We start from the raw sequence: 26,312 nt of genomic DNA, 5'->3' as shown, positions 1-26,312 counted from the left end.
TGCAGCTTCCGTTCAGAGATGAGAGAATCAAATGGCATACACAGCAATTCTAATATAAGTAAATAAATAGACAAGTAGGTTTAATTAACAATTCTTGATTATAAGTAACACTGTGTCCAAGGTGTGAAAATAGAAGAGTTGAGGAAGAAAGGTTAATTAGGTTTCATCTTGTTTCTTCATATAGGAATCTGTGCTGAATTCCTGAACACTGAATATCTCCATCTCCGTCTGGGTTTCGAACACCTTTCCTATGATAACCAGGCATTTATTCTTATTATGCCACCTCAATGCAGTGCTTTAAAAACGTTAAATACAAACTCTGTTGAGTAAACCTTAAACGTGTAGTGAAGCCTTTGAAGTATTAAAATTTCTTAACCTTTGCTTTTTGTAAATAGGACAAATTAAAGACAAATGACTGTAGAGATATAAACAACCTCTAAGCCAGAGGTCTTCAACCTTTTGTCAGCTGAGTCCCTCCATCGAAACCTTCTAACACGTCGAGCTCCCCCACCACCACCACCTGACAAAAATATTCTGGAAGCTGGTACTCTGCATCACTGATGGCCATTCCTTCCTGCAGAGCCCAGTTCGTATTTGGCAAATAATATTAAATAAAGTAAGAGTGTTTAGTAAACTGATGTTTTTGTAGTGCTTGTGCTTATTATAAAATTCAAATGAAAAGTCTCCAAGAAAAAATTAGCACAAAAAATTACATTGGTGCTTTATTTTTCACATAAAACACAAAATTTAGGATAGATTAGTAAAAACACTCTCAAAACACAGGTGAGGGGTGTACCTGTTTTTCTCCACAGAGACAGTCAATGTGTGGACAGATTCTTGCTTCTGCCATCCTTAGGTTGTGCTACACTTCCAGTCTTGAGCAGTACCTGGAAACGGGAGTGCTCCCAATATTTTGTAATATAGTTTTTGCAGTTTTATATAGCGCAAACATGACCCAAAGGAATTGGAGCGCTTTACAGGAGCATCTTTTACATTACACAAGCACACATTCATTTTTTGTAAGCACAGGGAGATTAAGTGATTTGCCCATAATGACGGGATGTTGAGCAGTCACCAAGAATTGAACCTGGTTCCTCAGCTCCACAGTCATCAGCTCTGGCTGTTGCGCCACATCCTTGCCCCTAGACAAGATATCAGAAAAAGGAGTTCCACTAAACACTAGTAGTGGGACGAAGGGGAAAGGAGCTAGGCTTTAAAAAAAATAAAACAAAAAGCTCTTCACTCTTACCTGCCAGAGAATGGAATCATCTGAAAGAGACACGTTAGTGATATATTCCTTACCTTAGACTATCCCCAGGCGTCAGACTGGATCCGGAAAGTTTTGCTAGCAGCACCTCTGTGCGTCAGTTGGTGGCGTCGTGCGGCTCCGCGTCCGTCGCTGGCATCGTAAGCGCCGAGATGACGCCACGGAGACTACTCAGGCGCCACCCATGCGCGTTGACGCCAGTTTTTCTTGCTCCGCACCAGAAAGCGCAGATCCGGTTAGAGCACGTATCTTAGTCACTTTTTGACTACCCTTTTTAAGAATTTTGTCTCCTGTACTATTTTGGTTTCCTTGGTGCACGTAGGGATGCCTGGATTTAGGTCTTGTGGGGCCTGCCGTCGCAATATGTCGGTGGCGGACCCCCACGATGTCTGCCTCTACTGCCTGGAGACCGACCACGACTCCCGGTCCTGTCTGGACTGTCGGGCCATGGCCCGAAGGCCTTGAGGGAGCGGCACCGGAAGCTGCTGGAGGTCCGGCACTCGTCCCAGTGCCGTTCCCGGTCCAGGGGCCGTTCCAGGGAACGCTCGCGGGGCCACAGTCGTCGCTCCTCGGGCTCCAAGTCTTCACCCTCGGATTCGTGTAAGAGACGACACAAAAAGAAGTCGAAGAAGCGTGTTCACTGTCCGACGTCCCCCCATCAGTCCTCGGATGTGGACGATGGGGACAGGGGCTTTGCCCCCGCGGCTCCTTCAGAGCTCAAGAGTCCCGCGGCCTTCCCACCTTACCCGGGTCCGTCGGCAACTCCCGCACATGTGCAAGAATTTCTTGCTACCATGCACCGCCTTTTTAGGTCTCGGGCTCCCGCTGGTTCGCCCTCGGGCCCTGCGGTCCAGTGTCAGGATCCTGTTGGGCCGCTGGCAGATCCAGCTTCGGTGCCACAGGATCCTGCGCCGTTGGCTCCGGCCACGGCGCCACAAGGTCCATCGCTGCCGACTCTGGCCCCAGCGTCACCCTCGGCTCCGCCTCTGGCGCCGCAGTGGGTGCCATTTGTCCCGCCCTTGCCCAGGTTCCAGGACCATTTTGTTCCTACCTGGGATCCGCATTGGGACACTGCGCTGGCTCGGCCCCGGCCGGCGCCGTTCCTGGCACCGTTCCCGACGCCGTTTGTTCCTTCTCTGGCTCCTGCACTGCCTCTGCAGTCTGTACCACATGCGGCGGACAACTGGGAGGGGTCCGAGGACCCTGTTGCCCGTCAGTATGACTCCGAGCAGGACTGGGCGGACGACTTGGAGGATGCCGACGACCTCAACGTTTCCTCTGACCCGGGGTTTGCCTCTCCCCCGCCTACCATGGAGGAGGGCGCCTCCTACACGATGGTGCTCCGTCGGGCAGCTGAGATTCTCAACCTTGATCTCCCTATGGTGGCCCTCTAAACTAATCTCCTCACTGAAGTGCTCCAGACGGTGTCCACTTCGTCGGAGCCCCTGCTACCATTTAACGATGCCCTCACTGACGTCTTGCTGGTCACTTGGTCACGGCCAGCCACAGGGGCCCCTGTGGATAAGAACATCGTCAGGCGTCATCGCCCGGCGCCTGGTGACCCCGCTTTTCTGACCACTCATCCTACGCCTGAGAGCCTGATCATCCAAGCTTCGACGTCAAAGAGTGCCTTTCCCACGGCTCCGTCGGATAAGGACTCTAAGAAGCTGGAGCAGTTCGGTAAGCGGTTGTTCTCTTCGGCCAGCTTGGGGCTGCAGTCAGTGAACACCACATGCCAATTGGGCCGCTATTCCCACGCGGTGTGGGATACAGTTGCACAGGCGTTGCCCGAGCTGTGCTGTCCCAAGCTGATGCCGAGGGTAAGGATGCGGCTAAGTTCGCCATTCGGTGTGGTTTGGACACCGCGGACTCACTAGGTAGTGTAATTTCTACAGCTGTGGCGCTTCGTCGCCACACCTGGTTGAGATCTACCGGGTTCTCGCCAGATGTCCAAAGCTCACTCATGGACATGCCCTTTGATGGCACTCGCCTGTTTGGCGATAAGGCCGACAGTGCACTGGAGCATTTTAAGGACTCGTGGGCCACGGCCTAGTCCTTAGGTCTTTCCACGAAAAGCCCAGTCACTCCTGGGTTTCGTTCCTTTCGTGGCCACGGAAGGGGCGCCCAGGCACGTTCTTTCAGCAAGCCTGTGCAGAACCAGCCTCAGCGCGGCCGCGGTTTCCGCAGGGGCGGGTCTGGGAATCAGCGTGGGGGTCAGTCCACCTCCGCCCCCGCTGCTTCTGCCTCCAAACCTTCCTAATCTGTGCTTTGTGTGGCACCCCACGCCAGTGGGTGGCAGGGTCCGCCATCATCTCTCCCACTGGAGTGGTTGTTATTCCCACTACTTTCTGGTCCCCAAGAAGGACAAGGGGGGCTTGCGCCCCATCTTGGACCTCAGGAACGTCAATCCGGAAGGAGAAGTTCAAGATGTTGACTCTGGCTCAGGTCTTGGCTGCCCTCGACCCTGGAGACTGGATGGTAGCATTGGACTTGCACGACGCATATTTTCACATCCCCGTCCTGCTGGCCCACCGGCGTTACCTGCGGTTCACGGTGGGCCAGGAGCATTTTCAATTTGCCGTGCTCCCCTTCGGCCTTACCAGCGCTCCTCGGGTGTTCACGAAGGTGATGACGGTGGTCGCAGCTCATCTGCGCAGGTCAGGGGTGTCAGACTTCCCCTACCTCAACGACTGGTTGTTGAAGGCGGGTCCGCCCCAGGCAGTCGTCGCCCACCTTCAGACTACGGCCGACCTCCTGCATTTGCTGGGATTCTCCATCAACGTGCCGAAGTCCCTCTCAGAAGCTCCCCTTCATCGGAGCGGTTCTGGATTCGATGCTGTACCGGGTTTATCCTCCCGAGAAGCGAGTCCGGTATATTCAGGCTATGATTCCGATCTTTCAAACTCTATCCCGGGTTTCAGTCAGGATGACCCTCCGGCTCCTGGGCCTGATGGCCTCCTGCATCCTGATGGTGCAACATGGCAGATGGCATATGCGGGCTCTGCAGTGGGACCTGAAGTTCCAGTGGGCGCAGCATCAGGGCAACCTGTCCGATCATGTCCAGATCTCGGAGGGCACTGCACGTCAGTTGCAGTGGTGGCTCACGAATCGCGATTGGGTCAATGGCAGATCCCTCTCCCTGCCCCAACCGGAGCACACAGTGGTGACGGATGCATCCCTCCTGGGATGGGGTGGCCACTTGGGAGAGGCGGAGATCAGAGGCCTCTGGTCTTCGGACGATCCGACTTGCACTGAAGGCATTCCTTCCCTTTGTCCGGGGAAGTGTAGTGCAGGTGTTCACGGACAACACCACCGCCATGTGGTATTGCAACAAGCAGGGTGGGGTGGGGTCGTGGACCCTATGTCAGTAGGCTCTGCGCCTCTGAACTTGGATGGAACGTCAAGGCATTACCTTGGTGGTTCAACACCTGGCAGCTTCTCTGAACGCCAGGGCGGACAAACTCAGCCGCCGGTGATTGATGGATCACGAATGGCGTCTGAACTCAGATGTGGGGGAAGGACTCTTTCTGCAGTGGGGATAGCCTTCGTTAGATCTATTCGCCACCAAAGAGAAAGTGCAATGTCGTCAGTTCTGCTCGTTGGAATTTCCAAGGCGGCTCTCGGTCGGCGACGCTTTTCGTCGCGAGTGGAGTTGTGATCTGTTGTACGCCTTTCCGCCTATACCGCTTCTGCCCAGAGTGCTGAAGAAGATTCGGTGGGATCGGGCCCAAGTCATTCTTGTGGCTCCGGATTGGGCACGAAGATACTGGTATCCCGAGCTACACAGCATGGCGATCGATCCCACGATCCGACTGCCTCTTCGGAGAATCTTCTGTCGCAGCAGCAGGTGACGGTTCTCTACCCGAACCTGTACAGCCTCGACCTCCATGCGTGGAGATTGAGCGGCGACAGTTGACAGCTTTCGATCTTCCTCCCGAAGTCTGTGATGTCATTTTGGCAGCCAGGCATCCCTCCACTAAAACGGTATACGCCTGCAGGTGGAACAAGTTTGTGGCATGGTGCACAGCTAAGGCTGTGAATCCCCTTTCTGCCCCTCTTTCCGAAGTCCTTCTGTCCCTTCTTTCTTTGGCCCAGCAGCGCTCTGCTCTGGGCACTATCAAAGGTTATCTTTCGGCCATCTCCGCCTTTCTCTGGCTTCCAGATCAGCCTTCTCTTTTTAAGTCCCCAGTTGTTAGCAGTTTCCTAAAGGGCATTACAGACACGTTTCCTCCCGTGCCGTTCATAATGCCTCAATGGGACTTAAACCTTGTCTTGACATATCTGATGTGCGCTCCCATTGAGCCCCGTCATACCTGTCCTTTGCGTCTTCTCGCTCTCAAGACGGCTTTCCTGGTAGCTATCACCTCTGCCAGAAGAGTGAGTGAGCTCCAGGTTCTTTCTTCTAAACCTTTTTTGCTTTCTGTTCATCCGGACAAGGTGGTTTTAAGGACCCGTCCTTCTTTTTTGCCAAAGGTTGTCACCCCCTTCCACATCGGGCAGACCATCACTTTGGCCACCTTCTTTCCACCTCCTTTATTCAAAAGAGGAGGAGAGGCTCCACCGCCTGGACCCAAAATGTGCGCTCTCGTTCTACCTGAAGCGCACACAACAGTTCCGGGTGGATGACCAGCTCTTTGTTGGCTACGTGGGCGCCAAAAAAGGTCGGGCTGTGCACAAACGGACCATTTCTCGGTGGGTCGTTCTCTGCATCAAAGCCTGTTACTCGCTGGCTAAGAAGGAGCCTCCTGTGGGGCTGTTTGCCCATTCTACCAGGACGACAGCAGCCACTACTGCTTTGGGACGCGGCGTCCCCTTGCAGGACATTTGTCAGGCAGCTACGTGGGCCTCGCTGCACACGTTTACCAAGCATTACTGCCTTGACAGTCAGGTCCGGAGAGATGGCTTCTTTGGCCGTTCTGTTCTCCGTGACTTTCTGGTGTAATCTATTCACAGACCCACCACCGGGGTTGGTATTGCTGGGGTATCTATTCTAAGGTAAGGAATCTATCACTAACGTGTCTCTTTCAGATGCACAAGTTACTACTTGTGTAAAGATATATCTGTAAGAGACATTAGTTAGTGATAGATTCCTTACCGCCCCACCCATCCTCCCCGTTCTGCGAACTGATTTCTAGGGTTAAGGTCATCCCTTTCAGGGCCCTAGTTTCATGGCACCAGTGGTCAGTTTCTTGCATGGCTCTGCGTTCCTCGCGTGGATAGTCGTGTACAGAACTGACGTCAGTGCGCATGGGTGGCGCCTGAGTAGTCTCCATGGCGTCATCTCGGCGCTTACGATGTCAGCGATGGACACAGAGCGGCACAACGCCACCTACTGACGCGCAGAGGTACTGCTAGCAAAACGTTCCGGATCCAGTCTGACGCCTGTGGATATTCTAAGGTAAGGAATCTATCACTAACTAATGTCTCTTACAGATATATCGTTACACAACTAGTAACTTGTGCTTCAGGAACGATACAACTGTTGTAAATTCCTTGCAGTAGCTACGAGGGTACAAACCAGGATAACTTTGAGGGGGAAGGGTTCAAGAGCGAGGCCGAACGGCAGCAACCAGATGTTAAATTCAGCAACCACGAGGCAAAAGGCAACAGTGAAGAAGTGCTGTTACATCAGCAAAGTTGAAGTATTTTGCAACTTTATGTATACAAAATTTGCGGCACTCCCTGGCATCTCTCCTGATGTCCCCTTTAATGAAGGAACGTCAGTGCTGACATCAAAGCAGTGCTCTGCTGCAGGAATTACATGCTGATTGGCGGTTCTACATGACTACTCCAATCAAAGAGCCCTAACTCGAGATGGGGGTATGAAAAATAGGCCGCAAACGTACTTCCGACGTGGGAAGCAACCAGGGGCGCAACTAGACCAACTTTAGGGGGGGGGGCAAGACTTCCAGCCAGGGCTGGCCCTAACACTGGTTGCGCACGGTGCAACAGTCTTTTTGTGCACCCCTCTCACATTTCCTCCTTCTCCATGAATTCCTTCACTACCACTCACCAACAATACACCTCATCTCTCTATAGCTCATTTCTGACCAAAATTTCACTTTTTCATAGGGCTACCCGTAGTTTACTACACAGTTCTTTGATCTGCATGGTACACATTCTTTGTAGCAGGCACAATAGCCCTCTACGCTGTGTGGATGACAGGAGTTCATGGTGAGCGATGCAACAGTGTGAGAGTAGGGTGAGAGGAGTGACTGCAGGGTGAGTGAGGTGACCATATGAATTTGGGTGCAGATGTAAGTGCAGAGGAGGACAACTGAATGTATGGTTAGTGATGAGCTTGTTTGAGTGAGATTGTAGAGTGAGCAGTGAGGGGGACAGGTGAGTGAAGTGTCATATGAGCAGGGTGAGTAGTGTGCTCATGTGACTGCAGGGTGAGGTATAGGGTGAACAGTGCAAGAGCATTTTGAGTGCAGAGTGATCGCTGTGAGTGCAGAGTGAGCTGTGTGCTTATGTGACCGCAGGCTAAGTGGAGGGAAACGGTGTGTGTTCATGGCGAGTGGCATAACTGCAGTGTGGTCACTGAGTGCAGGGTGAGCGGGTGGTGTAAGTGCATGGTGATCAGTGTAAGTACATTGTGATCCCTGTGAGTGCAGAGTGAGTATGAAAGTGAAGGGCGAGAATGAGGAGTGAGTTGACTGAATGCAGGGTGCCTTCCCAGGCACAGTTGATGTTACTCAGCATGTTATTGAGGGCTGGCATAGGGTTTCAGATATAAGTTAAACTATTGCTTTTATGGCATTATTCAGGCTCCAGGGATCAAGGGTGGAGGTAATAAATATTCTGCTCATCCTGCAATAAACTTCCAGTCTTATGATTAGGGTTGCCAGCTCATTATATTGATGTCCTAGACGGTACAAAAATAAGCAGTCACCTAAAGCTGTATTTTCGGCACTTATCTGTGCATACTCGAAACAGCAAAAATGAATAGAAAGCATTTTTTATTGTGTTCTAGGGCTGCCTGAATGAGCCATGACTGCTAATTAAAGGGAACAAAGATTGAAAAGTCACATTACAAATGAATACTTATTATTTTATTATTAACCCTATATTGTGTCAAGACAAGGCCTTTGCAGGCTCTTAAAACAACACATGGCTGGCATTTTTCTTTTGGTAACCCTACTTTATATCCCTTTTCATGAAATGCATTCTCACACTAAGGCAGTAAAAAGTAAAATCCAAATGTAAGAAATAGCCAGAGTGGGGGCCCAGGGGGTACTGGAACCAGAAAACAAACAGCCTCTTTAACCAGTTTACAAAGGTATGTAAACATGCAAATGGTCTTTAAAGACCTGCGAAAAACTCAGGCGTGCTGGAGATAAGACTCTAGACACTGTCCAGCCGAGCCCCCAGGAGCTTGAGCTGCAGCAGCTGCCTGGGCTGAGACACACGATGGTGGTGACTGAAGCCCTTTCAGGCTAATGGGCCTGGAAGCAACAATGGAAGGTGAAGGGGTGGGGTGGAGTGCGCGCCTCCCCTCCCCCCGAGGGGATTCTGCACCCCCCAGGGGGGCGCGCCTCACCGTTTGAAGACCTATGCTCTAAGCTGAGTAAACCAAGAAAACCTACAATGCACCTCCAAAGGCTTCTGGGTTACCAAGGTATCACTCAGGGGACAGCCCTGGTATTTGGAATTCAGTTATTCTTCAAGCTCTCAGTTTGAATAGGAGAGGCTGGTGGGTTGCTCATGAACTCAGCGAAATTCCTATGATGGAGATCTGAGTTTTCCTGACAAGACTTTGGATTGACTCACATCTTGATGCACCAAAGACAGAATCATTTCTACTTAAAAGCATAGGGCAACCTCATAGATGGCCTCTTCCACTCCTTAAAAATGTTCATGCAATATAAACGTACGTTTAGATGGGCTGAATTTATATACCTTGTTGTTAAACTGTAAGATGTTAGATTGTGTTGATGAATCTTGGCTGCTATTCCTCTGATGCGTGAAGCAGATTGATGAACTACTGCTATTTAGGCCATTGCTGGGCAATCACTATATCAATCACTATTACTTTCTCTTGCTTTAATTTGATAATCACATTTAGGAGAAGCATGACCACAGGAGAAGCACATAGAAATGTTTTTGAGCAACTGATCTAAAGAAAATGTGCAACTTACCTGCTACCTGAAAAATGGACGCAAGTTATATGCATTTTTCAGTTGTGCACAAATCAAATGTTTAAATATTTGGTTCAGTATGTCATTTACGATCTCATTTGGGATCCTCTGAGATACACCAGCTGAGAGTGTCTACTTTCTGGATTTAAATTCCTGGCAGATTTATTACTGTCATACTGACATCTCTTACTAACATCCAGTACCATACAGATTAAGCATATTTCCAGAGGGTCCTAGACCTGTACCTCCCTGATTGTAGAGGTGATACTTTGCGGTCTTGTCTATGTGCATCAGTACTTCCCTTTTGATCAACAGTGGCAGAAAATATTAATTACAGGTGGAATGCTATGAATTGCAACATGTTTATGTGATACGATTGTTCCATCAGGGACCATGCACCTTGAATTTGAAGTTACCCAAAATGAGCACAATGCAACTTGGAACTGATGTTCCCCAAAAACGAGTGATGCATCCATTTCGATCTTCTGTGTTGGATGCACTTGACAGAATGGAACTCCTGTCATTAAATTGTGGCGTTTTGATCACATTGTGAAAGTTTCCAGTACTGCCAACAACAGCACCTTCCCAATTCCGTGAGCTCTGACAGCAGTGATCCTGTAAGCATTCTTGTGGAGGTCTCATATATAGCCTTACATTTTATACTTTGTTTATACAGGAAGCCAATAAAGCTATGGAAGATGATATCTGCCTTGCTGTAGTATGTTTGGCCCTGTATAGGACGGCACTTTTCTATTAGAATGAGAACAGCCATTTCTCCAAATGAGAAACATTTGCTTGTTTTGAATCAAAGATTGCTTCCAGATACTGTACCCCTTAGTTGGCATGGAATCTGACCTGTTGATATGTATGTGAAGGTCTAGATGTTCCAAAAAGCTGTCCTTTTTCTGGAAAATTAGAAGTACTGCATGTTGTGAATCAACTTTCAGAAGCCAGTCATCCATATATTGGTAAACAAGGAAGCCTTTCTTACCAAGATGTGCAGCCACTTCTATCATGAATTTTCAGAACACTTTTGAAGCCGATTTCAGACAAGATAAATGTGCATTCATTTGAAAATTCTCTCTTTTAAAAGCACACCACAGGCAATTTCTGGACAATCAACACCTAACAGTACCTAATGTGTGAATGACAATAACATAGTCTCCAGAATTTCTTTCACTTTTCAAGGTCAGCTGCTTTTAGGCTTCTGCTTTCATTTTATGCATCTCATCCTCAATGTAAGATCATAATAGAGATTTTCTGGAAAAGCGGCGTGTGAAAAGTGGGTTGATGGCTGAGGAGGCCGTGAGCCTTTCTCACGTAACAGCCACTATCTCCATCAGGGTGAACCACTAAAGTGACTAATTTAGCCTGTGCTTAACCCTCTGGTAGCTTGGCACAAAAGCCATCAGGCTTAACTTAGAGGCAATGTGTAAAGTATGTACGCAGCACACAAACAGTAATAAAGTGAAAATGCAACCCAAGAAAAATCCCACGTCAATTAAGAAAAATAGAGAACATTTTAATAAATTATTTGACACCAAAATGACAAAAATCCTATTAGTAGAAGCAGATATGCAGTTTTAAAGGCTCAGTAAAAATAGTGCTCAAAGGCACAACGCGCCAACTGTGGTTATCTGATCATGACAATCCAGGACAAAGTCACAAGTTCAGCTGACCGCGATGGAGCACCTCGTATAGAGGGACTAGGTTAAGCCCATTGAGAGCTGTTCCTTTTTTTCAGGGTTCTGCATAGTACAGTGGTGGTTCCAAGGTGCAATGCAGGGTCCCGCTGCAGGTTGCGCCATGCAGCATCGATTCCAATGTGGAGCTGCAAGGGCTGGGTGGAGTTGCATAAAGCTGCATCTTTTCCGGTGGGGAGCTGCGAGAGCTGCAAGACCACATCCTGTGTTGAGTAGCATCGCACTGTGTTGGTTCCGATGTGAGGTCCTGCGTCGGGTTGCGATGCGTCGAATCTGATGAGGACCACAGCTGGGCTGGCAGAGCAACTTTAGTCCCACTTCAAGGGGGCCAAGACCAGGGAGACAGCACTTGGGGAGTAAGTACTCACAGCAGGCATATTCCAGGTTCAGGGTTTAAGATGATTGGAGCCTTTTCTGTCCCTGAGGCTCTAATCATGAGGCCAGTAAACTAGCCCTTGGAGTCACTCTGGTGGTCCTGGGTTCAAAGTGCAGATACAGTCCTCCTTATTCTGACGTAAAAGCAGCAGAGCAGTCCTTCTTGCAGCAGAGCAGTCCTTTTTCAGTCTTCCACAGATCTAGGAGTGATATGAAGAGTGGGTCTGAGGGTCAACTTTTTATCCCTGGTGCTTTCTTTGAAGTGGGAGAAACTTCTGGAGGCTTCCTATCACAGAAATGTCTGGAATTCCCTACCTCCCTACCCTGGCTCCAGCCTAGCCACAGCACAAAAGGCTGGTGTGATGTTCTTTGTGTGTGAGCAGGGCCCAGCCTTTTGATATGTAAGTGGGGCTGTGCCCAGATCAACCCTCCCACCTTGCCTAAGGTGGCCCATACAGGCACACCTAATCCCCCTATTATGTGGCAGTCTGGGAGGAATATACAAATGCCAACTGCCACTCACACCTAGCCATATGACTTAGGATCAGGCTGGAGGCGCCTAATGTTTGGAACAAGAAAATGACAACTTTATAAAAGTGGCATTTTCAGAATTGTGACTTAAAATCCAACTTTACCATTGAAGGATTTGAAATTCAATTCCTCAGATACCAAACATGACTTTCCTACCTACTCACGAAATGTAGCACGTATTAAAGTAATAAGGGAACACAATATTATCCTATGGAGTAAAGTACATGTCCAACGTTTTAGTTACAATTTACCCTGCCCTAAGGGCTTTTAAGGGACTACCTTAGGGGTGACTTATATGTAATAAAAAAGGAGTTTTTAGACTTGACAAGGGGTTATATTGCCAAGTCAAAATGGCAGTTTAATACTGCTGGTAGGTTGCAGTGGCAGGCCTGAGACATGTTTTACAGGGCCACTTCGGTGGGGGGCACAATGAGAGTTGCAGGCCCACTAGTAACATTTAATTTATAGGCCCTGGGTGTATGGTATACCACTTTACTGGGGACTTAAAAGTAAATTAAATATGCCAATCGGGTCTAAGCCGGTTTTACCATGTTTTAGGAAGTGAGCATAGGTACCTTAGCACTGGTTATCAGTGGTAAAGTGCACAGACTCCTAAGGCCAACAAAACGAATTTCAGGAAAATAGGAGGGTAAAGGCGAAAGGTTTAGGGGAAGACCATCCCAAGGCTGACAGGTCTAACACAGAGTCTCAAAATGTTTCGCTATGCGTTTAGCTTCATGCCTGCTTGAGCCAATTGGACCTACTCACACACAGCCCGTGCCAGTAACCATAAACCGAAAGGTTGGCAAGATTGACTGCAGTACTTGTCCCTTGTTTAAAAACATGCCTTCATGTACTGTTTCCATAAAGTTGTGCTTATCCTCATTAGGTAGGAAATCTCTAAAACAGTTCATTGTATCAAACAGTAACCTATTATGTGTACCCAATAAAGCTGATCTGCTATCTACCTTAAAGATAGTTGCATATCTACATGAAGTCTTTTTCTAACTGTAAGAAATTGGGATGTTTGCTAAGAGGGGGCAAGTGCCCACCTCAAGTAATAATTACAGTCCTTGTCAGGGTGAAGCACTAAAGTCATTAAATTAACCTGAGCTCAACCCAACGGTAACTATGGCACTGAACAGACAGGTGCAAATTAGAGGCAATGTGTAAGGTATTTATTTATGAAGTACTAAAACAGTAATAAAGTCGAAATGCAAAACAATAAAAATCCCAAAACATAGAGTAAAATGTAATTTAAAAAATGACAGCAAAATGACACAAATCAAGTAGGTACAAAATGCAAATGATAGTCAAAAGTCGTAGTAGAACAGGACCTAGAAGCAATTTGACGCTGACCACCATGGACAGTGGGTCAGAGCACTAACCAGGTTTGTCCTGCTCTAAGATTTGACTTTCTGACATTGGTCTTTTAAGTCCCAATCCACCACAGAAGTACACTTCTTTAGACTCCCAAGAACTCATGGGAGGCACTTAGAGACTCAGACCCACAGGGTTGCAGGAAGAGGCCAATTGGAGGGTCCAATCCAGGTCCAGTTGTCACTGGTCAGCTGGGCAGTTGCAGGAAAATGCCTCTTGTAGTCTTTTGTGTCCTTGTAGCTTTGACAGGAGGTCAGTCTTTTGAACCTTAGAGTCCACTTCTTTGACCTCAACACAAGAGCGAGAGATGGTCCTGTATTCCAGGCTCTTCTCAGGTCTCGGACAGCAGGTCAATCCTCTTCTGATCTTCCATAGATCCAGAAGTGTTCTCAAGCGGGTGCCTGAAAAAGCCACATTCATGCGCGGCACAAGCTAGTGAGTTGGAACTACCCATACAGATGCCCTAGGCAATGGGGTACATGTTCCCAGCGCAAACTCTACCCACTTTGGGCTTTTTCAAGATAGCTAAAGTCTTTGGCCACACTAAACGTGGGCTCTGAGGGCTGGGGGCGCACATTGGGAGTGGACTATGTTAATCCTAGTGTCCTCCCACATTTGACATTAAAAGCCTGTTTTGGACAGTCCCTGTGCCCACAACAACCTCAGAAACAGAGGACTGGCAGAACAAAGCTGATTTTAAGCAGCCAGACATGGTATGCACAGGAGTTGTATGGCCTCCGGCCTTCGCCCTTTGAAGTGGACCCCAAATGTTATATGTAAACCCAGCAGACTTGTCAAACAGGCTGTGACACTGTAATGTCAAAAAGAGGCCCACTGTGATTGATGCCTAACTGGCTAGGGAACTACACATTGCGCAAAAGGTTGGCATGGAGGAAAAAATAAAGGCCTACTTAAGTATGAGTTATAACTATTTAAAATTAAAGTTTAAGCCTAGAGAGGAAAAGTCCCTGTGTGCCCAAGACTCAAGGAAACTACCATGTTTTTGGCAATCAAATGTTGAAAATCTAACAAATGTTTTGGCAATCCAATTAGGATGAGAGTGGTATGACAACCAGTGATAGAACTTTTAGAGTGCTGACATACAGCTTAGCGGTGATATCTGACTGAAAGACAAATACTCTAAATCAGCATTTCGCTTGCAACTGCCTTTCAAATTTCCAAAATGCACTGTCTAGTTTAGCGCCTGTAGGTACCCTGAACCCACAGAAAATCCATACATGTCCAGTAATACCACACTTTGCCGACCCTGAGGAACAAAGTTGGGGGTCAAGCCTTGGCTAGTCTATATTCCTTCACATGGGATACAGTGGGAATTACTGCGTCGGGGAAGAAATGCTAATAATCTTATGGACATCATTTTCAGTGCAATCTCCAGTTAACCAGTTAGGGTGAGGGAGTTCTGACACCCAGCAATAGAAACCTTGGGATGTGTAGATTAAAAAAAATATATATGGTTGCGATTCCCTTCCATATAGCTCAGGAGGTGATATCTGGGATGAAAAGACACTTAGCAGAAGCAAGCATTTTGCTTTCAGGTGCTTTGCAAGTTACCAAAATGCACTGCACCCAGGTTACTGGGTTAAGGTGCACTGATTTGTTTTAAAGAAAAGCTATGGCATAGATGATTTCATTGGGTTTCCCATTTGCAGACGGATGGTCAGCCACATAAATCCTTAAAAGGCAAACTGCTAGCAATGGCCCTCATTACAACTATAAAAGCTATTTTGACTCAATGGGGAAAAACTTTGGCCTGTACACTAGGAAACTGATTAAACAAACCATTGAAAAGATTTTGCTTTTCGTATAGAATAAACATAAGATAAATGAAGCTGACTGCGCCTCTTTCATCGCAATACTGCCCAGGGAGTTCCATTCACTGGCATGCTCTCAGTATTTTCACAAACTGCAACTTATTCCTGAGGAACCTGTTTGCATTTAGAGCAAGTATTTTCATGTTGTTATGAACATCCCGTGACAAATGTTTTCTATATGGCAACTCCGTCCAAAGGTTATGTATAACAACTCGGGGAGGAGGGTTAAGTTTTATAGTATTATTCTCAGATCTTGCTTTTCACTTTATACGAATATAAGATATGAGTGCCTCACACAGAACCTCGCTGGCCAATTGTTCGTAGGCAGAGGTATGTGTATGTAAGAAAATCAATACAACAAATGTAACCATAAATGTACAGGTAAACCCAGTAAGGCCTGTTTCTGTCTCTCCTCAGTGGGCAGCAGATCCTGGAGGAGTTGGAAAGTCATCTTAAAGAGGAGGAGGCTCGGAGGGATAAGATGAAGGAGAAGCTGGAGAGAATGACCATTGTCTTATCATCAGCCAAGGCAGGAGTGGAGCACTTGGCCAACAAACTGCAGCATGTTAAAATAGTAAGTGATCCAAAGACTCTCCTCAAATGTCCTATGTGGGGATGTGGCACCACAGAGGGGCTCCACATACATAAGCCTGTAGAAGCCATGACACAAAAGATACCCTTCATCAAATGTCATACACAATAAAGATATGTCAATATAGAGGTGCTCCACAGTCAAAAACCTTGTAGAAATCATGACATAGAGATACCCTCAGAAACGCAACCTTAGGAGTAGCCATCACCCGAAGGTTACTCATCAAAAAAGCAATTTTTGTTTCAGAAACCATCACAGAGATAATGATCAGAATCCAAACCCTTAGAACTGAACTATTGAAAAATACTCCTCAGAAACCCAACCCTAAATGATCCATAACCCATGGAAACTCCACCAAAACCTACCCTCAAGTTATGCATCACCAGAAACACAAATCCTGGAAATCAATAGCTCTAGAGATACTCTTTAAAAACCCAGAACCACTAGATGCATCACTGCGTCATACTCTTCAGACACCACCCCTCTAAAGGAGATCCATCACTCAAGAAATATTTTCAGAAACCAAACCCTAGAGATGCCCATCATTCCAGAAATGCACATTTGAACTTTGCCTATCAAAAGTAGAGCTTTCCATCAGCAAGAAGTCACTCTTGCAAATCCAGATGAAGCTTATCCATCACCACTCCAGATTCTTATCAGTAATCCAGTCCTAGAGCAACCCATCACCAGAGTTATTTACCTGAAATCTTAGCCTAGGGAGATCCGCCACCAGAGACAGTCCCCAGAATCTCATACTTGGATATCCAACATCACTCTAGAGCTAACCATCAGAAACCTAAGAAGAACATTTATTTCACTGGCCATATTCCATACCCAGAGCGGTCTGTCACCACAGAGACACTCTTCAGAAACAAAAGGAGAAGATGTGAAACCAAGTGATAGTCCTGAGATACATAAAACTTTCACAATTAAACGGCCTTCTATATGAATTCATGAGGTTTCCATCCTCTACAGGAAACAGAAACAACACTTCTAAACATCACTGAGGAGCTGCTCATCACTCTCAATAATTGCAAGCCATGTGCTCTAATTCTATCAACCTTTCCTTAGATCATTGACCACAGCATACTCTGAAAGATTGTCAACAGGCACCGGTGACATGCCATTAATGAGGTTCAGTTTCTTTCCACTAAGTTAAGCCCACCAAGTCGAACTTGGCCCTCTCTTTTCTGGAAGGTCTACAACACATATACTATTCAACATCTATATGGCTCTGTTTATTAGAATCCCATAACTTCAATTACAAAATGTATGTAGATGACATACAGATTTATCTGACACTTGAAGGCAATTTCAGTGATCTTCCCAGTCAGACCCTATATTTATCTGAGGTCCAGCTCTGGTGGCAAAAAATCTGACTATGCTTAAATCGGGACAAGAACATGCCTTGAATTTAGACATTCACTTTCCTACCTCATACAAATTCTGTTGTTATTATGACCTTCCACCACCAATTTCCTCTCAGAAGAATCCCGCCTCTCCACTAACTGTTACAGAAAATCTCACTAGTCCTCGCAGAGGTCATGTCCCAACTGAACTATTGCAATTACATCTACACAGGACATTTTTTTGAGATTTCGCTAAACTACAAAGAATTTAGACTCATGCTGAATGGCTGCTATAACCTGGTCCAGCGTTTTGCATACGCATTTCATGCTGAATGAGCTTTTTAATAAGCTCTTCATTAATCTTCCCCTGTGGAATATCAGGGCTCTGTCTCTCTTGATCTGACATGATGGGGCGTTCAAAGTAGGGTTTGTTTATCAAGAGGGCACACCTTCATTAAAGTGTCTCAATATGAGCAATGCTTTAAGCCAAGCTCCTAATACGCTTGTTAGATGTATTTTGAGAACCAATCTCTGGGTACTCTAAATAGCCTAAAGATAGTGGTCGAATAGGCACTTGAGCAAGTATTCCTTTGCGCGATCAGCTGTTTGAGGAGACAAAGCAACTGTCAACTTTCCATGCAGTCTTCCGAATTCCGTCCGTCTTTAATAATAAAAAACTGGCTAAAGCCCAAACCAAGATGGGGTTATTTTATGGGACAGCCAGGCCTTTTCCCAATGCTTTCCTTTAATTTTTTGCAGCATAATAAGAGCTGCCCAGGGACCGCCCGATGTGTCCTCTCTAGAGGAACCACGTCAGTTGCTTGCGACTCACGCCGGAGTCAGCAACCACGTCGGGCACTTGCGGCCCATGCCTGAGTCTTACACAGGGCCTGGTGTGGGCTGCTTAGCTGTTGTAGTCCATCACAGCTGCTCTGATCATTCGCATTCCAGGGGTCCGCTGTGCCGAAGTATCAGGCCAATACCGCGGCCCAGAATCCGGCTAGTGAAGGTACAAAGGAGCGGTACGCTCCGAGAAGTATGGCACACCTTTCTGATAATTTCTTAACCAGTTACACCCACCAAAACAGGCGCTGCAAGAAAAATTAAAGGCATAAACTGCCCCATTTACAGGACACTCTAAAGATAGAAAAACGCAAACACTGCAGAAAACGTCATTAAAAGACAGGTGTTTCCATATATTGTAAATAGTCTTAACAATACAGCATATTCAGCAAACCACAATAATAAACAGCTAATAAACAGTTAATAAAGCTAGCAATAAAGTTAATTATCTCTGAGGAACAGCATTTAAAAGAGGCAGACTGTTATGTGCATGGACTTGTTATATGTTATGAATGTTCTGTTCTAGAATGTTTAGTTTATGATATAAAGTTCTTTAAAGTGCTGCATGGAGTGGCATTAAAGGAATAATGCGTAATGGTAGCCTCCGGTCTTGTAATGCAATCATGCTGCATGGCTGATATTCGGACTGACACAAGACCACATCTCGCTGCCACTAGTCCTTCCACTGGCTTCTGATAAAAGATTAATCCAGTTCAAAACGCTGTTCCTTATCCACAAAGCCTAACATGGTCCCTGCCTAAATTATCTCACTGAGTTGCCTACTCTCTATCAGCAACAAGAAGAATAAGGTTTGCCGACCTGAATCTACTCATCATTCATCAAATCAGATGCAATAATTTAGCAGAAGATCACTCCATCATCCAGACTGCTCCCTTAGGAATGCACTGCCACCCACTCCTGTAGTCGATATGTGCATTTGTAGAGTTTATGTATGGATTGACTATTCCTGACACTATTTTTAACACTTCGCTCTTGTCTGAGCCCATCAGACACTTAAGAGCAGCTGGCTGCCTCATACAGGAGTACCTCTGTGACTGTACTTTTAAGGCTTTGACAACGTCTATCTGCTTACAGTGAGGCAAATTCCTATCATTAGATCTATTGACTGATGTGTTCATCTGGATGGTCACTATTTTCATCTTCCTCCTTGTATGCCCTCCCTAAGCGCTCTGAAACTAACCTAGGTGGTATACAGCACTTTACAAAAACTACAAATAAATTCTGGGGCATGGAATCCCATAAATGCCCCAGAGATACTCTTCAGAAATCAAACCTCCTCAAGAAACTCAACCTAATGGAGATGTTCTAGTTTCTTACCTGTAACTCCAGTTCTCTCGTAGGGGTATTTCCATGATAGTCATAAGCGTTGAATAGTCCCGCCCTCCTGCGGGACCCCAGGCACCTTTTCCAATATATCTTCTTAAGTACTGAAGTTTGCCTTTCTTCAGGAAGGCCTTGTAAAGTCACTTAAGAAGGTCACAATGCAGCCGTAGGGCAAGGCTACAGAGATCAGAATTCTTTATCTTGGAGTGGCAAAAGAAGAGACTGCAATGAAATAAGCGCTTAGTGCATAAATAATTTTGTAAGGGCACAGAAAAAGAACCTTCACAAACCCTTTTGCTATGAGAGAAACAGAAATGAAGTAGTGCAGGGCAATGTTGCCCATAGGCTGCCACCCACTCCTGTAGTTGTTATGTGCATTTGTAGAGTTTATGTATAGATTGACTATTCCTGACACTATTCTCAACACTTCGCTCTTGTCTGAGTCCATCAGACACTTAAGAGCAGCTGGCTGCCTCATACAGGAGTAACTCTATGACTGTACTTTTAAGGCCCTCACAAAATTATTGATGCACTATGCACATATTTCATTGCAGTCTCTTCTTTTGTCACTCCAAGATGAATAATTCTGATCACTGTAGCCTTGTCCTTAGGCTGTATTATGACTTTAAGTGACTTTTCAAGGCCTTCCAGAAGAAAGGCAAACTTGAGCACGTAAGAGTTATTGGAAAAATGGCTCCAGGTCCCCGCAGGCGGGCTGGACTATTCAACACTTATGTCTCTACATGGAAATCCCCTACAAGAGAACCAACATCACAGATGTACCCCTCAGAACCTTGTTCTAGGTGCACTTTCACCAACAAAAATGCTCAACTGAAAACAACCCATAAGGAAATCATTACACCAGAGGTACTTGTCAGAAACCAACTCCTGGTGTGCCATAACCCAAAAACCAAAATCCAGCAGGGTGCAACCCATAAAGATACTCGTCACAAACCCAGTCCATCCCTGAGGTACTGCTCAGATCCCCACAAATAACCGGATCGATTACCCAGAGTTGGTCCTTAAAATCAAACCATAAAGCTCCAGTATCTTAATGAAACTCTGGTAAAGGACAACCCTTAGCATCCAAACCCACCCCAGAGATAATTCGCGGAAACTCCACCTCAAGGAGATCCATAACCTAGAGATACTCCTAAGAAACCCCCATCCATGGAGAGCCATCACTACAAAGATAATTCTCAAAACCCAATACAAAAAATAATCATTTATTTTCTAAACAGTGCTTGATACCACATTTCTATTTCCAAGTAATGTTTCTAATACCCAATTTATGTTACTCAATTTATCCACCTTGAATAAGCGGAAAGCTACATCTTCCTTTCTGTAATTAACTCTCTTGACTTTGGGATCATTGTACATATCTCAGTGTACCATCTCACTAAGCCACAATGCCAGCATTACGTGGAAACATATACTATTTATCACTTAGAGATAAAACACTGAAATCAGTCCCTAAGGATCCAGCCACTCAAGAGTGCTCTAATGAAATGCAACCCTTAACATTAATAGTCCTCAGAAACTCAACCACAAGGTTATCTGTCACTTAGAGATAGTTTCAGGGAGATCCATTCCAGAGGCCCCCAGAGAACTCCACAGAGACCCAAACACAGGATCCATTAGCAGCTCAAAGACATTCACCAGATAGCAAGCATTGGTGGGCTCCATTAGAACTGTACCCCTCGAGATCCATCATCATTCATCCAGAGATACTTTTCAAAAACTAGAACCAAGGAAGATCTTTCTCCTTAGGGATACCCTGTAAAAACCCAACCCCACGGATCACCCACACCAGAAATACTCCACAGTATCACATCGCTAGGGAGTGCTATCAGAAAGAGAGACACTCTAAGAATAAACCTATCAAGCTCACCACAGCAGTTTGCTTCAGAAACCAAAGTAAGTGATTGGTTAATAGGCTAGGAGATGTTCCTTAGAAACAACCATAGGTTATCCATCACTCCCCCAAGTTTATACCTGAGAAAATCTACTCAAGGGAAAATCATCACCCCAGAGACACTCCTTAGAAGCTCAGCCTCAGGAGGTCCCATCAGCCAGATGACACTTCTTCAAGAACCCCATGCCAGAGAGATCCCTCACCAGATATGCTACACATTGTGTAATTCATGACTTACATTTCTCCAACAGACAAAGAGCCGCGCCCCAGCACTGGCACCTTCAGTGGACTCTGAAGAATATGTGCTGGACCTCCTCTCAGCCACAGAGGAGAAGATGATGAAGCTTCTGGAGGAGTTGGAAGACAAGGACATTCAGGAGTTGCTAAAGAAGATGGAGGAGGAAGATGTGAGTGCCTGGGGGACGAAGTGCAATCCAGTGCCCACTAAACAATGTGCAGTGGTGGGATGCAGTAAGGAGTAGACAATGAGAACTGAGAGGGTGACTGAGGGGTAGAATTATGTGACTAAGGCTAGAGGATAGAGTGCCCTGCATGTATATAATAATAGTCCCTGCACCCCCAACTGCCATCTGATTGAATTATTTGTTGTTTTGCAGTTCCATGCTAGCATTGAAGGAAAACTCCCCGACTACAATATCAGGGTCAAGCTACCCATGATTTCAAAGCAGGATATTTTTGAAGGTAAGTTTGACAGAAGCCAGCAGGCAAGAGACACAAAGCAAGAGCTGAAAGGCTCAGAGACAAGATGCGGATAAAGCAACTTGTAAGCACTGGCCACGTTGATTTGTGCTTCTCCATTATGGGATTCGTCCAGATATTCATAAACACTAGACTATCTCTGTGCATGTTTAGGAACCCAGAACATAATCATTCAAATGAAGAAACCATGCTTCTAGTGGACAATATTTTTAATTTAAATTCATCCACTTTAAAACCTCTATATGAGGGCAAAATACATTTGATCACCATTGTCAAGCAGCATTTTAAAAAGGGAAACTAAAGATGGGACTTCTGCTCCTACCAAAGCCCCAATACTGAAGTGAACACTGCCATGTTAAGAATTTCAGAAATGGCCCTGGCCCATTAGGCTCTGTTGAGTCAGGCATCTGTGTTTTTTACTGATAACAGAATCTGTAGCCCAGAACACAGCAACTGAACTTAGAGGCTATGTTTGGGTGGAAACTCTGTTTTTACAGGATGTTTAAAGTGTCACCTGACATCTTAAGATGGTAGCTTGAGTTTTCAAGACTTTTTGTGAAGGTAGGAGTCTTATTTTATCCTGGTTTGGGCAAAGTTTTTTACTCCATCTATGATTACTCAGTAAACAACGCCATCTCTTTTGGGGGAAGGAAATAATGTAATAAAGCATGAGCTTCATATTTGTGTAATATACCTCCCTTACTATCACACTCTTGAACAATGTAAAATGTGTGTAGGGATACCACACGGGAGACAGTGGGATAAAGGAGATGGCCTCAGGGCTTAGATGGGAGAGGTGGGCAAATTTCTTTCCTATTCTGATTCTTCCTTCAGGTTGAGGGAGCATTAATTCATTTCTTTAGTTCTGGGGAAATGCGTCTTACAAAGACCAGATCAAATTTAGTACTAGTGTCATTCCGTTTGACTGTGAGGTAGTCGATGTTGAAGATTTTACAGTTGTCCTGTCCAACATCAGAACACAACTTGCCATCCGGAAACAGTCTTTACAACACAGTCGGAACCACGCATGCCTTTACCACACAGGCTTTACAATGCATGCGTCTATACCACGCATGCTTTCACCACACGAATTCACTACGAATATGCCTTTATCACGCATGCCTTTACAACGAAAATATAAGTATTTTGCAGGTAAGTTTTTTTAAATAAATCTATCTATCTATCTATCTATCTATCTATCTATCTATCTATCTATCTATCTATCTATCTATCTATCTATCTATCTATCTATCTATCTATCTATCTATCTATCTATCTATCTATCTATCTATCTATCTATCTATCTATCTAGAATATATATATATATATATATATTACCTACTGGCGGTCGCCAGTAGGTAGTTATAGTTAGGACCCTGTTTCCATAGGAAATCCGCAACATTCTATTTGGAATAACTTTGGCGCCGGTCGACGAATCCTCGCGAAATTTTCAAAATAGGTGGGGCGCTCCGCTCCGCTCCTACCCTGAAAGTCTCGGGGGGATTCGTCAAGCAGGGGCCGAGAAAAAAGGGGGGTCCCAAAACGCGTTTTCCCCATGCATTTTTCCATAGGACCTTTAGACACAGCTACAGCCCGAACGGCTGAACAGAATTACTTGAAATTTGGCAGAGAGGTAGCCATAAGGTCAAGGAAGTGCCTTTTGCAGCTCTGGTGTAAATCTGTTCAGTATTTCCTGAGAAAATAGCATTTAAAAGCATATATATATGTGGGCGGAGCCTAACCACACATCTCATCCTGAGATCTGATTGGCTGTCAGCACTTCATCCAAGAAGTGTTGGCAGCCATCTTGGGACCAATATACATGATAGCACCTCATTAAAAAGCATTGCAGTTAATAGAAGGTTTTAAGACTTTAGTTACATTATAAATCATTTGTTGATGGTACCATACTCATTTTAGGAATTGTGGTATGTTCTAAGGTGATTTCACCATGTGAAAAAGCCTTCTGCTGGGATATCATGATTGAGAGAAAAATATTTTCTCATGCTTTTACCACAGAGGTTTGGAAGGTGATCTATAGGCTAAACTGAGAGCTTATTTTCTGTAAATTCACATTATCTTTCTCAGTCATGTGAGAATGAAGTCTGACATTCTCAGTAAAACATGTACATCCAACAAGGGCAGAGACTGTCAGTTGATTCCTTTGTGTTCTACTGCAGCTTCCCAGAGTGTTCCAAAGAACTACTAGAGCGCTAACAGTCCTACTTATGATAAACGTATGGCACACCTGAAGCCATCTTGCTTGGATTAAAGTGGTAACTCTTAAAACATTTAATTTAAAAAGGAACAAAATGAGGGGGTTCATTTTTCCATAAAAAGTATGATTAGTGCTGCAGAAAGAAAAATTAGGGCACATTTTGAGTGACTTCTCAAATCCTCTTCTATTTCATTAAAAAATTCTGACATGCAGACTGAAACATGCACTTTCAATACCAGCAGCAGTTTTCCCTGGTGAGCAGTAGCTTTACTACAGTGATCTAATGAGCAAAAAGAGTGCTAACATTCTGAATTTATGGCAAATGTGTGACACATCTGAATGCCTTCTTGATGGAATCAAAGTAAAAAACTGAAAGTATTTCCTACTGAGGAGACTGCAGTAAATGAGGAAATTAGGAAACTTCATAACAAATAAGTCTCCCAAGATGGCCACCAGAGACAAAAGAGCCCAAATGTAGCCCAAATATCACCCAGATGTAGCCCAAGTATAGCCCAATGACAGAATGTCCCAGAATGTTCTTAAAAACAACTAGAGCGCTTACTGTCTTCATTATGACAAAAGTATGGCACACCTGAAGCCATCTTGATTGGAATAAACTGGTAACACTTAAAACATTTAATTTAAAAAGGAACACAATGAGGAGGTTCATTTTGCCATAGAAATTATGATTAATGCTGAAGAAAGAAAATGAGGGCACATTTTGAGTGACTTCTCAAATCCTCTTCTATTTCATTAAAAAATTCTGACATGCAGACTGAAACATGCACTTTTAATACCAGGAGCAGACTTCCATGGTGCAGTAGTTTTACTACAGTGATCTAATGAGCAACTAGAGTGCTAACATTCAGAATTTATGGCAAATGTGTGACATATCTGAATACCTTCATGATGGAATCAAAGTAAAAAACTGAAAGCATTTCCTACTGAGGAGACTGCAGTACATGAGGAAATTAGGAAACTTCATAACAAATAAATCTCCCAAGATGGCCACCGGAGACAAAAGAGCCCAAATGTAGCCCAAAATCAACCAGATGTAGCCCAAATATAGCCCAATGACAGAAGTGTGCAAAACACTTATTATTTTGTGTTTTTGCAGTGTTATATAGTACAGACTTGTCAGGTATTGGAGTGCTTTACATGAGCATTGGTTACATCACACAAGAACAAATTCATTTTGGTTGTAGACATGGGGAGACTAAGTGATTTGACCAGAATCACAGAATGTCGAGCTGAAGCAGAAACTTCCTCTCCCCTAAGCACATCCTCTCCCCTAAGTGCAACATTTAATCAAGTGGTCAACTGGATAAAAAAACATAAAGATAACAAATAATTTAAAAGTGCTTTGTCGCTATTTGAAAACTCAGAAAATATGTCCTTATTTTAGTCTTTTAGAGCACTAACCATAATTTTGATGCCAATAAGACCCTCTCATATATGTAATTTCTAAAGGAAATGCTCTAGGTATTACAGTTTTGATTACATCAAGATGATGTCAGGCGTTCCACACTTTTGTAATAAATATAGAATGTTAGCAATCTAGTTGTTCATTAGGATACTGTTGAGAGGCAGAGGCCAGGGGCACGGACTCTGAAAATTGAAGGCAGGTAGGAGGGTGCAAAGGCAACAATTTAACCACACTGAGCAGGCAGGAAGGGCCGTGGAAGCACAACAGACTATGGAGGGCAGTGGAAAGGGGGGCAGGGGCAACAAACCAACAATACAGGACTTGCAAGAGAGGCTGTTGGAGGGAAGATCTATTACGGGTCAAGGACGCTAGGGGCGGTCCCCAGATCCCCGGGAGCCACCACAGAACTGAGCAGGAGAGTGAGTCAGGGACAAAAGGGGCACCTTAATTTGAGCCGGGGTGCCTAGGAACGCTTGCTCCAAAAATGAAGAAAACAGACATATGAGACATGGAATTGGAGGCAGAATACAATGGCAGTTTAATGAGAAGATGCAACTTCAAAGAAACCGCAGAATAGAGACATAAAGTACAAAATACAGAATCCAGATAATCATACAGCTGTCATAATATTCTCTGTATCTCAATTAATGTACTGACAGAGAGAGAGAGAAAACAC

General features: G+C 45.2%; 1 protein-coding gene across 2 annotated transcripts in view; it reads left to right on the top strand.

The window, feature by feature from the left end:
- Positions 1 to 26,312, top strand: part of ODAD3 (outer dynein arm docking complex subunit 3) — a 253,592-nt gene that overhangs the window by 170,115 nt on the left and 57,165 nt on the right. For both annotated transcript variants that reach the window (XM_085600554.1, XM_085600553.1), the window contains 3 exons: positions 15,647 to 15,803; positions 21,524 to 21,679; positions 21,890 to 21,974. In XM_085600554.1, the coding sequence (XP_085456680.1) occupies positions 15,647 to 15,803; positions 21,524 to 21,679; positions 21,890 to 21,974 (398 nt within the window). The remainder of the gene's footprint in view (positions 1 to 15,646; positions 15,804 to 21,523; positions 21,680 to 21,889; positions 21,975 to 26,312) is intronic.

This window comes from Triturus cristatus, chromosome 4_2 (assembly GCF_964204655.1).
Source record: "Triturus cristatus chromosome 4_2, aTriCri1.1, whole genome shotgun sequence".
Taxonomy (NCBI): domain Eukaryota; kingdom Metazoa; phylum Chordata; class Amphibia; order Caudata; family Salamandridae; genus Triturus; species Triturus cristatus.
Note: the sequence above shows the minus strand (reverse complement) of the source record. Positions and strands in the feature narration are given on the sequence as shown.